The 12,409-nt window shown below is 39.6% G+C and overlaps 1 protein-coding gene across 6 annotated transcripts in view; it reads right to left on the bottom strand.

Annotated features, from left to right (window-relative positions):
- palld (palladin, cytoskeletal associated protein) overlaps positions 1 to 12,409 on the bottom strand; it is a 69,032-nt gene that overhangs the window by 55,777 nt on the left and 846 nt on the right. For 4 of the 6 annotated variants that reach the window (XM_080297874.1, XM_080297876.1, XM_080297875.1 and 1 more), the window contains exon 1: positions 10,066 to 11,835. In XM_080297874.1, coding sequence (XP_080154000.1) covers positions 10,066 to 11,132 — 1,067 coding nt within the window. In that variant the 5' untranslated portion in view covers positions 11,133 to 11,835. Of the gene's footprint in view, positions 1 to 775; positions 1,034 to 10,065; positions 11,836 to 12,409 lie in introns of those variants that run through there. The other 2 variants (XM_026159976.2, XM_080297877.1) reach the window with 2 other exon arrangements.

Below are 12,409 nucleotides of genomic sequence, written 5' to 3'. Positions count from 1 at the left end.
TATTCAAAGTACACTGAGCAGACGTGTTGTCATAAGTGTGGTTAAACAATGAGTCACCTACTGCAGTAGTTAAATCTTTTTTATCTAATGCCCCCACAGCAGCACTGTGAGATGGGCTGTAGAAAGTATAAGATGGATGTAGCTCCTCAGTCTGAAAAGTGGAGCTAGTGTGGAAGTGCATTAAACCCGCATTGTTTTTAATAGCCAGCGGGAGGCATTTTAAAATTGTATAGAAGCCCTCAGCTCACTTTCTCTATGACCTCAGTAAACACTTTCTGTTTATGAGTTTATGGGCTTAGTTGTTAAAATCAGATCATATTGAATAAAACGTAAAGTTTATTTTGCAAATTATGGCTCTACTTAGTTTCCAGAAAGACAAAAAGGCAATGGTGCTGGTTTCCAAATCAAATCCAACCCTCACTTGTCACTTCTTTTTTTAAACACCAAGGTGGCAATGGACTCTGATAACCAGCGAGTGACATGATTCTGGTTACTGCCAGCTTTTAAATTCAGTCTATAATATGGGCCTAGGAACCCCTTTGGGAACACAACCTTTCAAGTTAAAATATACATGTTTGAATTAATGTTAAGTTAGATTAAGACTGTTGCCATTAATCAGTCAATTATGGTTAGGCCCCAGTCACACAGGGCTAAAGACTGACTAGTAACCCCCTGGCAACCTTCAGTTGCTAGGGGAAAATATATAATTTTTATTGTTATTTCTATGGTTGCTAACAAATTGCCAAAAACCACCAAAAAACTGCCAACTACTCACTAACAGCCCTTTTCCTTGGACTTGGCTTTCAAAGAAGCGCACCCACAGCTGATGGGCCTTTTCTTGACCCAGTCTGCGGCAGCAGATCGTGTGGAGCGGAGAGTGAGGACCCAAAAGCTGACATTTGGGGGCAAAACTGGGTTTTAACAAAAAGCAGGCTGTTTATTAAGGCTGCATGAAAGCAAAGGGAGACTAAGGTAGTGGTAACTAAACTGGGCAAAACTAACACTAAGAACATGGAGGGAGAACTGACAAAGGAAGGAGGAAGACCGGGACGATGTGTACACTGAAGGATGATAAGGGAAGTGGAAACACATGGGAACACAACAAGAATGAATTAGACATAACGAGACGGGTAGCAAAACTGAACACGCTGAACACAGGATGGGAGACTGTCAAAATAAGACAGGAAGTACAAACACTGAGACCACGGCGAAGACCTGTGAACTTGACACAAGGAGGAACAAGGGAACAGGTAAGGGAGATGAAATACAGACAGAGGAAGCGTGAGGGAAAGAGGAACACACACAGAGAGGGAGAGGGAGCAAGAGACAAGATGGGCTGGGGAGACTACGGAGCCCCTAAAGACAGAACACAGAGATAAAGACTAAGACAGATGGGATAAACTTAAGCATGCATAGTTCAAACCTATTTTGTATGGCTATGTATCAAAATGGCTATGCTCATCTTTTATACTTTCTATAACTTTAACCCAGAGTTTGCAAATCTTTTTTGGAATTTTAATTACTTGTTTCAACTTTTTATTCTGACAAAAACATGTATTAGACTTACAAGTATCAAACATTTTAATATAGCTTTTTAAGCTCCTTAAACATACTTGTTTCAAGTAATTTCAAGATTTTTTTCTTTATTTTTAATTATTGTCTTCTTACATATTTATTTATTTTGGGTGTCTGTTTTTTTCCTCTAACTATTAATTTTATTTATTTTTTTACTTGTTTATGTCAACTGAATTGATTTTTTTTTTTTTTTAATTAATTGATGGAATTTGTCCACGTACCCCACTGGCTTTTTTGAAAATATGCCCTACGATACTGGTTGGGGGTCACTGACTGACTGTACAGTTTCATCTTTCACAAGAGTAACTCATAAAGTAAACCTCTGACCATCTGTAGACCAACTCAAGTAAATATACAAGAAATAATAAACAAATGATTCCTTTTTTACCACTCAGCCATGACCATGCAACAAAATTACAAACATACAAAAACATCTGCTTCCGTGACAAATCACCTTAGTATCACCATGAATATTTACAGCTCGAAAGCAAATTCTTAGCCACCCTGAGACACTCTGTGAGGGTGGGAGTATGAGGAAAGCTGATAAGATATTTCACAAACTGGATGCACATGAGTCAGAAGTGAAACACCCTGCAATTCTGCTGTGTTGAAAACTGAAAAAGAGTAGAAGACATTTGCCGGCGGAGCCAGTGGCTGAAGTTTTTGTCGACATGGTCTGAATGAACTCTGCAACCTTCTCTCCTCCCGACAAATTTATAGACTTAAATTTGAGCTCACATCAGTTGCACCGAGAGCCCGACATTAAACATCTTCCTCTTTTCCACCTCCCCTTTCCCTTGATATGAAACCAAATCCTGCAGACCCCCCGCTACAAGTGTCGCCCCCTATGATATCAATCTCAGGCTTAAACTGAAAAGGGTGGAGAGGCAGGGATATTTTATTCAAGTCACAGGAAAAAAACAAACACGGAGAGACGAAGGAACGAAGATGCATATCTTGAGTTTCTGTGTAAGACAGTTTAACCTTCGCACAGCTGTTATCCTGTCACATGTACATGGGAAGGAAGACTTGAGCTTGTTTTTATGAGTCCCATTTGACCTCGTCTGCTCGTAAAACAGCCATCCCTGTGCAGACTGTTTTTCGCACAATACACTGCCAAGTGGACAGTACATGTACGCAAATTTTACAGTTTAAAGTACCGGCAGAGTCTGCTGCTATATCTGTACACATAATAACACTTTAGATGCACAAACTCTTATAAAAGCACGCACTAAATTCCACCACTTCAATATTGTCGGCGATCCATAATTGAATCGGGCTCAACTTCAAACGCAGCTCTTTGGCAGCCACACAGGAATCCAACATCCAGGAAAAATAAAAGCCTAAAATATCTCATCAAAAGGCAGATTACTATAAGCTGAATCTAATGGCCATGCCTTATCAAGCATGATGAATAGTTGCGAGTCATTTAACAGGTGAACAGAGGAATGCAACCCGCTGCTTACTGTTCCACAGTCCAGCTGTGGAACAGACCCCGAGGCCCGGATGACTCAGAACTACAAATCTTACCTGAGAGCATAGACGCAGACAGCACCTAAGTGTCTAAGCAGAAAATGAAGTCCTTGTTACCGTCAGCAGACCTTTAGACCTGTCCCAAACGTGTGCTGTCAGTTTTGTTATATTATAGTGCAGAAGGAATTTTAAAGAATCAGAGGCTTAGTCTGAGTCTTCGTGTGTCACTGTCTATCGTAGACTTGATGGACTTGGTTAACGCTCATGGTAAGTGGATGCATGTTTAAAATGAGGTCAAGAGGCCTGCTAACATTAAAGGAGGAATAGAAGCTTCGGTACAGAGTTTAGATTTATGGAGTGTCCTCTGCCCATCCTCCTGCTGAACTTGTCTTGGATTACCATCCTCCTGCCGTGCATGACTGCTGCCTTTGTCCACAACAGACATGCTTCATATTAAATCTGGTATTCCACTTCTTCAACTGTCACTGATCCACTTATATAACTCCCTACAAATCTCACTCCACTCTCTTTGCATGTCTTATTTAACCCTTTCTGCAGTCATAGTTATTTTGGTGGTGATTTATTGACACTATTTAGGTTGCCCACATAATTGAAGCAGAATAAAAATATTCCTTCGTTATTTTTTACAGTAAATCATTCTATCAAATGATTTTTCATGGTATTTACCGGTAAAGATTCACCTACAAAGCATAAAATGTGATTTCAACATGATACTGAAAGTGAGCCCAGAATCCTCCTAGCCTTGTTTATGCTTTATGCACCAAACTAAGATTATTAGATGTTTAACTTTTTGGGTTAAAAGTTAGATGTTTACCACCCCTATTCCACTGACTCAGGTTCAGATTTGTGGTCAGTCTAGAACCGGTTGAACATGGCTGTGTTCTCTAAATGGACAGAACTTAACTAACCCAACCACCAGCAGAAAGCTGAAGTGAATGTATGCATAATGTTACCATTGATAAAACCAAGAGATAATTGCCTCTATAAGTATTTGGACCACTGCGCTAATGTACTCAATGCAATACTTTTGTGAATTAAAGCTGAAACTCTGCACTTCAGTCACATTCTGATTCAGTCACTAATTCTAAAATCCACTGTGATGGAGTACAGATGCTTAAAAACAACTGCTTAGATGCTGAGGAACTTAAAAACAACTACCATTGTGCAAATTCTTATGGAATTAACTGTGTATTAAAAACACATGTTACAAGCAAGACAGACCTGGTATGTGTCCATGACTCAAGCAAGCATCTATAACTGGATTAAAAAGATATCTGTGAATTTCACGACTATTTGTCACAAGCAGTGACAGTGACTCAGAAAAAGTCTCACCTTGTTGTGTGAAATCTCACACTCTGTCTCTAAGCCAGTTGAGGGCCAGAGGTACCGTCTAAGCGTGAATACTGCTGACGTCCATCAGAATTGTTTTACTTCTGTTATTTCAACAAGTTCATGTACATAATCTGTATTAGCCCAGATTTGAAAATGGAAGAATTAGTGGAAAAAGGTGTGTATATAGTCTTCTATGTCTGTGATATAGATTACACGAAAGCTGCTTTGTCTATTTATGGTTGCAACACAAAACTCTCTGGCAGTCTGCACTGGAAAAACTCAAATGTTCTTGGGTCTTGAATACATCTTTGCACACATATAACGCATAGTCATGAACACAGTTCAGTTGTCAGTATGGTGAGAACAGAATAATACGTCAAACTGACGATCTCACATCAACTTGCAAGATCTCCATTCAGAAAAGGTAAAGTCCCACCTTCCTAAATGTTTTCATGTTCCAGGAATGTTGCCGTAAAATAGTTCCCGTATCGTATTAAGTTAGAGCCTTACACCCACTCCAGGTTCTCTCATTATTTGGAGTTTAAATATGAATGACATCATGCTCTCCAAATGTTTTCTTAAAAAAGCGCAGGTATAAAAATACCAGTGCTTTTCCCTTTCCACTCCTCCTGCAGAGATCAAATGAGTCCATGAGGGAGAATTTAAAGTTATGGCTTTCCAGAAACAGGCCAAACAGTCAGCATTACAGTGGGACTACGTCATGAGTCAGCAGTGGGTCACCTGCTATGACCTCATTGCCAAGTCTGTTCCACAAAACATGGGAGGAAGGGCTACTGTTGCTGTTTGCTGGTATGATAACTACTTCTACAACAAGTAGCTGGTATCCCAGCTTGAATCTTTCATGTATGTCTGCCAGAAAGTGTAAGAAATTCAGTGTCAAATGGAAAAAACAACAGCCAAATCCAGAAGTTTAGCTAAAAACAAACCAGACTCACTTTAATAATGACAAATGATGATGACCACCTTTTTCTTAACATGTAATAGTGCAGTCATTGTCCCGTTTTGTCACAAATGCTAAATTTAAATACCTGGGGGTGAGGGGGACAAAAGACAAACTGTGGAAGAGAGATTAATAATGCCAGAGTTAAATAATAAAGTAACTTTTTGTACTTCTACTTCTACGGTTACAGAGTTTGCAAATTTAAGTAACCAAAATATATTGAGGATATATTTTAACACAGCTCACATATAACCTGACAGTGCAAACAAACCACCATTAATAAAAAGAAAAATAACTACAATGAAAAATACTTTGCAGAATATTTTTTAATGTGAAAAGGTAACAGGAAGTAGAAAGCAGGCAACACCTTGTGTTTGTCAATTTTGGCTGTGGGAGAATATACATTTTTTTTTATCAAGCGGTTTGGTTCCTGAACTTCACTGAAACATGACTATTTAAAAAGCGACTATCACAAAGATTGACTGAATCACAATTATATATGACTGAAAATAAAGCGACACATAGTAGGTCAACTTTCATAGATGCTTTTGTGAGTATTTGGCCTTTTATGCCTTGACAACAAATTCCACCATCATTCAATAAAGTTTTGCCTCTTCTTGACGTTGGAGTGTCTTCTTGATGCTGCCTAGTGTAGATGTCTTAGCCAAATTCTTCCACAGCCTCTCAGCTTCCAAAAGTTTCCCCTGCGGTTTTGTGTATTTGGCTGAAACCAAGACGCCAAGGCTGGTCTCTACCCTCACATCTCTCCTCATTCAGCTCCAAGTGAAGTTTTGAAGTGCCTTGTTTGCACAGCATGCAGTTAGAGTAATGACATGAAAGAACAACAAGGCACGACACAATGGGAGATGGATTTTCTCTGTCACTTTTATAGTACACTGAAATAGCGAGACATCAGTTAGCAGCCACCTGCGGCGTGTTGGATGTTTCACACAATGAGACCTCACACTATCAATTTAGTGTTGAAATGCTCTCTTTAATAACACACAGGGGGCTTGGACAGACTGAATACATTGCCTAATTCTTCATGCCAAGAGCCAATCTAAACCCCCCCAAAACAGAGACTTGAAGAAGCCAAAATGACCTCACACTGAAAAAATGTGCAGGTTCGCATGGATGTAACTAACATGCACACAAATACTAGAAATGCATCATTAAAAGCTGGGCATTACATAAAACACTGTGAGTGAGGAGACTGAGGGCATGCTGAAGAATACCAGGCACTCAGCACCGTAAGATTCTCTGACCGAGACGAATTGTGGTTGACCACAAAAGACCGCGCCCAGAAACCAGGAATGCCTTCCAAAATGCTGGCATCAGCACATCCAGCACCAACTCATTAGCCTGAGAGAACGCGGAGGTGAAGAGGTGCATCACCTGCTCGAATTGGCAATTGCATCAAAGGCGCTGCCTGTGGGAAATGAACACTAAGTAGAAACGAGGCATTTGAATTCAACCTTTCAGGAATCTTTTTTTTTTTAAACCTGTGCAACTATGCAACAGTAACCAAACATCAAAGAAATGCCTTGCAATACATTAAAAAAAATCATAGGTTTCATGAAAAAACTTTTCCTTTTTACTCTTTAACTCAGACGAGCAACAGTCTTTAGAGGCCATATAGTTCCATATGTTCATCACATGTAACTAGACTTGCAGCACAAAAATCTTTGTCTTTGCAGTTTCACCTTTTAAGCAGCTGCTTAAATATCTTTCACACTTACAGATGAAGATGCATGTCTGTTTTGAATGGTAAACAACTTGCTGCCATCTAGTGTTCACATTCAGTATCCAACACAGGAAGTGATAGCCCTTGTGCATCGATTATACTGACTGCTTCTCACTTCAAGAGCAAAAAATCAGTAAGAAAACCTGCTGCTAGGATCTGCACTCACCTGCAGAATTTTCCAACTTATTACGTCACAACAACAACTCAGTTTGTTTTCTATGGCACAAATATCATAATCTTTCTGTAATGTTACAGTGGAAAGGTAAGAGTGAAATAAGTCTGTTGTTTTCCACTCTTCTCTGTTTGTTGTATTTGTTATATAATGGAGCTACCGCCGGTGTGTCTGGACTCTCCTGTTTCCCTACACACTACCTTCATATTTCCCAAAAAGGTGTTAGGAGATGTAGAGTCTGGTGACTGAAAATGCCTAGTCATTGCATTGCCTGCATTCCAGTGCCTGGCTCATGACTATTTATACAGCCGCAGAGGAGGCCCCCCATATCCTACTGGGGAGATTCATATCTTGAGCATGGGGCTTTATAGCTTCTTGTTACACAAACACCTCAAATGAAATTCCATACTCAAAAATCCCTTTAAGTTGACCTGTTATGTGTTCACTTATTTGGTATAATAAATATGCTGTTATAATACAGGATGCTCATATCAAACATGGAAAAGAGTTTGAAATAATAAGGTCAGTGTATATTTATTACAGTTTTTTTCTACTCTCTGATTTGTATGATGTCAGAGGGGATATCCATAATTTGGTCAACTCAGGCACATATTCAACCATCTGTTTATGAGATGCAGTCAATTAGAAGAAAGATGACTTAAAGGACGACAGGATAAAACAGCTTGTTTCAAACTGTTAATAAATTTTTTAAGATACAGATAAGGAAAGATAAGGCTGGAAATAACTTAAGCGGAACCACAATTGGCTCTTTAGGATCAGGGATGTCAAGCGTGTAGTCCAGGGGCCACAACTGGCCTACTGGATGGCTTTACAAAAAAACTAAAGCCATCATATTTACAAAATATGATTGGCGAATGACTCATGCTGTATCAAATATGATGGTATTCCTGTTGCAGACGGATGGTATTTCTAGACGCCAAGTTGTTTGGATAATAAAGAAGTAGAATATTATTGATATTTCATTCCACTTTAGATCATAACACCTTTTCATCCTTTTGTAGATCCAGTCTGATCCATACATTTTAATGCTACATATAATGAGAACATCTGAATGTGGGAAAACAGGCACTGTTGAAATACTTATTTTTCTTAACTATTTGTTTCGTAAATGGATGATTCATTAAATACGGACAATGTTTTTGCCCATTTGACCCAATAATGATCAAATATAAGTCTGACAACCCTGCTTAAATTTTTTGTCATTAAGTGAAGCTGAAGTTGACGTACAGTAATGCACAAGACATCCAGATTTTCAAGCTTCATGTAACCTTTGATAGCTTAATATAAGCAATAGAATGATTAAAAGAAGCACTTTGTGAAGTAAAAAATGTTTCTATCCAGTAGGTTAAAATAATCTTGAAGAAACTGTTCTAAAAATGTAAGTTTATTAGTTCAAATGTGAGAAAAGAAAAAGCTAAAGAATTAGAAGGATGTTGATGTTTCAAACAGACTGAAACTTTAATTACTTCAGGTATGTCTCTGTAGTAAACAGCAAATGTGTGGACTGAGATGTGAGAATGACTTATCCAGAAACAAGAGAGGAGTGTATTTTTAGTTTTCTGATGAACTGGTAACCAGGGGCCAGTGGTGCCGTCTCAAGAGCAATAACAGTTCATCCAGGCGTAAATTAGCAGCGTCTCTGCTTCATCTGGCACAGGTACCAAAGGACAAATGTGCTTACACAGAGTGGAAGTCCCCCCTGCTTGTCAACACATCGGCAACTCGCACCCCTCGCTCACCTTATCAGTAACAGCCAGGCCAGTGAGGCTGGATCCTGACAGTTGGTCTGTTGAGCATCACTGACACTGTGATTTAGACGACAGTTATATAGAGGTCAGTGCATTCTTGAGACATACTGATTTAACATCTTAGGGTCAAACTATCCTTAAAGGGTTATTTTAACCAAATTACAAAGGGCATGTTTGTTATACTTGGTGCTACTGATTCAGTGGTTTGTTTCATTTTGAGTTCTTGTTCTCTGAGATTTCTACATTTAAGATAATGAAATAGAGATAATAGGAATCTGTTTCTTTACACTCTGCAGCAACTGCAGCAGAGTAGCAACACAGCTAAGCTAAAGCGCAGGTTGGGGGAAGGGGGGGGGGATTAGTTTTGAGAATATTAGAAGATATACTGAGATAAGAATTTTTTAATCCCGTTAATTGTTTTGGCATCAGCCCCAAAAATCCAGGATCAGTCAGTTTGCTATATAATTATATAGTACAGCAAATTAAACCAAGAAAACATCATGTTTGTGTAAGTGACCACATAAGTACCAAGGCAGTACACAGACTTCATACAACAGTTTTTACAAGGTAACAACTTGAGGTTATAAAATATCCAGAAAAACAAACCAGCTTTAATTCTGCTGGGTTTTCTACAGCTAAGGACAACTTCTAGTTTCTTTAGTCTCACCAGCCAACTTTAAAGGAATAGACTTAAAATACAAATTATTGTCAACCGCAAGCAACTAAAAAAGAAGACAGTTCTTTTGAATCCTTGTCCTTATTCAGAAGTGCCTCAGTCCTTATTCAGTTAATGGGTAGTCAATACAACTAAAATCTACTTTTAAAAAGAGAGCTGGCTTAATAAATCTTAGTCTAATAGACACAAGTGGATCTTTTTTTTCATGGCACTAAACTTGAAAATCTATGAATTAAAAATCTCCATAAAATTAGGGAACCAAATACAATAATTATATACAAAATAGCAGGTACCCTTCATATGCAACCTGCACAATAAAATCCGGCTGACATCCAAACCTACCTGACCAATGGCAGGGGATTTCCTCTGACTCTGCACTCCAGACGAATGGGCCTCCCTTCTGCCACCTCCTGACTCTTCAGCTTCTGAAGAAAGCGAGGAGGTGACAGGGGTCCGTATACTGTTGGAGCTTCAGAATTTTGGTACCTTGAAGAAGCTGCCACTCCTGCTGGGACACCAGGCTGAGTGCCCGTGTCTGATTGGCTGTACTGTGCTTCCTCTTGTTGCCCAGGAGATAAAGAAGGACCAGAGGCTGATCCCTGAGGGACCGGCCGCTGGCTTCTTGGAGTCAGATAACCACTATCAGGAGAGGAGGAATCCTCCTCCATCCTTGCCTCTGAATGAGCAGGACCTTTAAAGATTGATGAGAGCTCCTCGATAAATGTGGCAGCTCTGCTGCAGAACTCCGTGGCTGAAGCCACTCGATCATTCAGCTCCAGGCTTTCATGAACCAGCCTGGGTTTATCCTGCTTATATACTGGTTGGATCGGTTTGTGACGTACAGCCTTCTCAACACAGGATGGAGCCTCACTGGACACATGTACAGGCTTACTGAGGGGGGCATTCTGGCTGGAGGAAACATTAACTGCTGCATTATCATTTGAGTTGGGGAATTTGGTCTGATGCTGCAGGTTTGGGCTTGAAGTGAGGTTTTCACTAGTTTGTGAGGGCACAGAAAGGGAGGGGACAGATTGGAGAGCCTGCTCCACTTCTGTTGGATTAGAGGGACCTGGATCTTCAGATTCGCATGTATCATTAAAGGCCTCCCGGGCCAGGTCCAGGCTACGATTAATCTCTTCAGCACTTAAGAAGGCGGTAAGATCCGGAAAGTCTCCATCTCCAGAATCCAGTTCTGTCACTGAGTCCAAGTAGAGTTCCCCATCAGAGGATGCCTCAGAAAATATGCCCCCATCACCCTCCAAAGTCGCGCCTGGTGGCGGGTCCTTTAGCAGCAGTGAGATGGGGAGTGGCTGATTCCAACTCCCGTCCTGCATCCTGAAATACACAGCAAATGTCATAACCAGCCATTTATACATGTTTACACAGCAGACAGTGCAGTTTGTAATCATCTGTAAAAAAAAAAAAAAAGAAAAAGGAAATGATAAGCTCACAGAAGAGAAGACAGCTTAGAAAATAGACTTTACTATGCTGTATCATTTGCTCACGCAGACATAGCAGGCAGCATGAGTCAAGCTGGTGTTGTTTGGACACAGTTGGTGGGTATTAGCAAAGGCCTTTACTGAAGTCATAGTGAGCATGACTGACATTTTTCACTCACCCCGCTCCTGTCAGGACATTTTATCCTGGGCCCCTGTTCTGTGTTATACTTTCCTCACACATGTTCCTTTGCCCCTCCACAGAGACTGCGATTGTCTTACATCTGTTAGGGCTGAAATACCTTTTATATTTGTTTTAAAACTTGTTCATATAATAGATATAAATACTAATATGAATACTCTTTTTATGAACACCAAGAGCTCATAAACCAGAAAAATGTCTGCCCTTCTAAACGAAAAGGTGAATTTAAAAATAATTTTTGTGGATACACTGATTCTTTCGACATTGATGTAAACATTGTTTGGGAGTTTAAGTAACAGTAGCATCAGTCCAATGATGGTATGCCAAAGAGCGATCAATAACATAAATGCATTTCCTGCTTATCCAAGGGTTGTGGGAATATTGGAGCCTATCCCAGCTGTCATGAGGTGAGAGTTGACAAATTCGTAAAATCGAGAGCTCATTCATATCCACGTCTATGACCAATTTAGAACCACCAATTACCCTCCACCTAAAAAATATGGTGCAGGTATGATATGCAAACTCCACAATGAAAGGTCGCAAAGTTCCATTAAGTTCAAACCATCATCCTTCTTACTGTGAGGTGACATTTCTACACATGCCACTACCATATTGCCATCATATGCTAAAACTATGAATGGATTAATGAAGGTATTGATGTTAAAAATCTAATTTGCTAGAATGTCAGTTAAACAGAATTGTAGAGCATTTTTATCCACTGACCCTCACCCCATCCCATATTATGATGATTTTTGGAATAAAAAAAGAAAAACAAAGGCTATCACATGAGACCATGTGATAGCCTTTGTAACTTTAACTTCCTATTATGCTTGTAAGAAGGTAAAATGCATACAAATTACTGTAAATACAGTCTATTTGTCGCCAGTCTACTCCAACTTCTCCATATTGTGCCAGAATACGTGATTTTTTTCATATGATGCTTCTTTATATGTGAGTTTGCTCTAGTCAAAACTGGAGCTTACTGGCGTCTATTCATGTGAATGGACAATGGATCACTTTCACATGTAGTTTAAAAGAGGAGTGTTGC

The sequence above is a fragment of the Astatotilapia calliptera genome, chromosome 23 (assembly GCF_964374335.1).
Source record: "Astatotilapia calliptera chromosome 23, fAstCal68.1, whole genome shotgun sequence".
NCBI classification, from domain to species: domain Eukaryota; kingdom Metazoa; phylum Chordata; class Actinopteri; order Cichliformes; family Cichlidae; genus Astatotilapia; species Astatotilapia calliptera.
The sequence above is the reverse complement of the archived record's forward strand: the minus strand, read 5'-3'. Positions and strand labels throughout refer to the sequence as shown.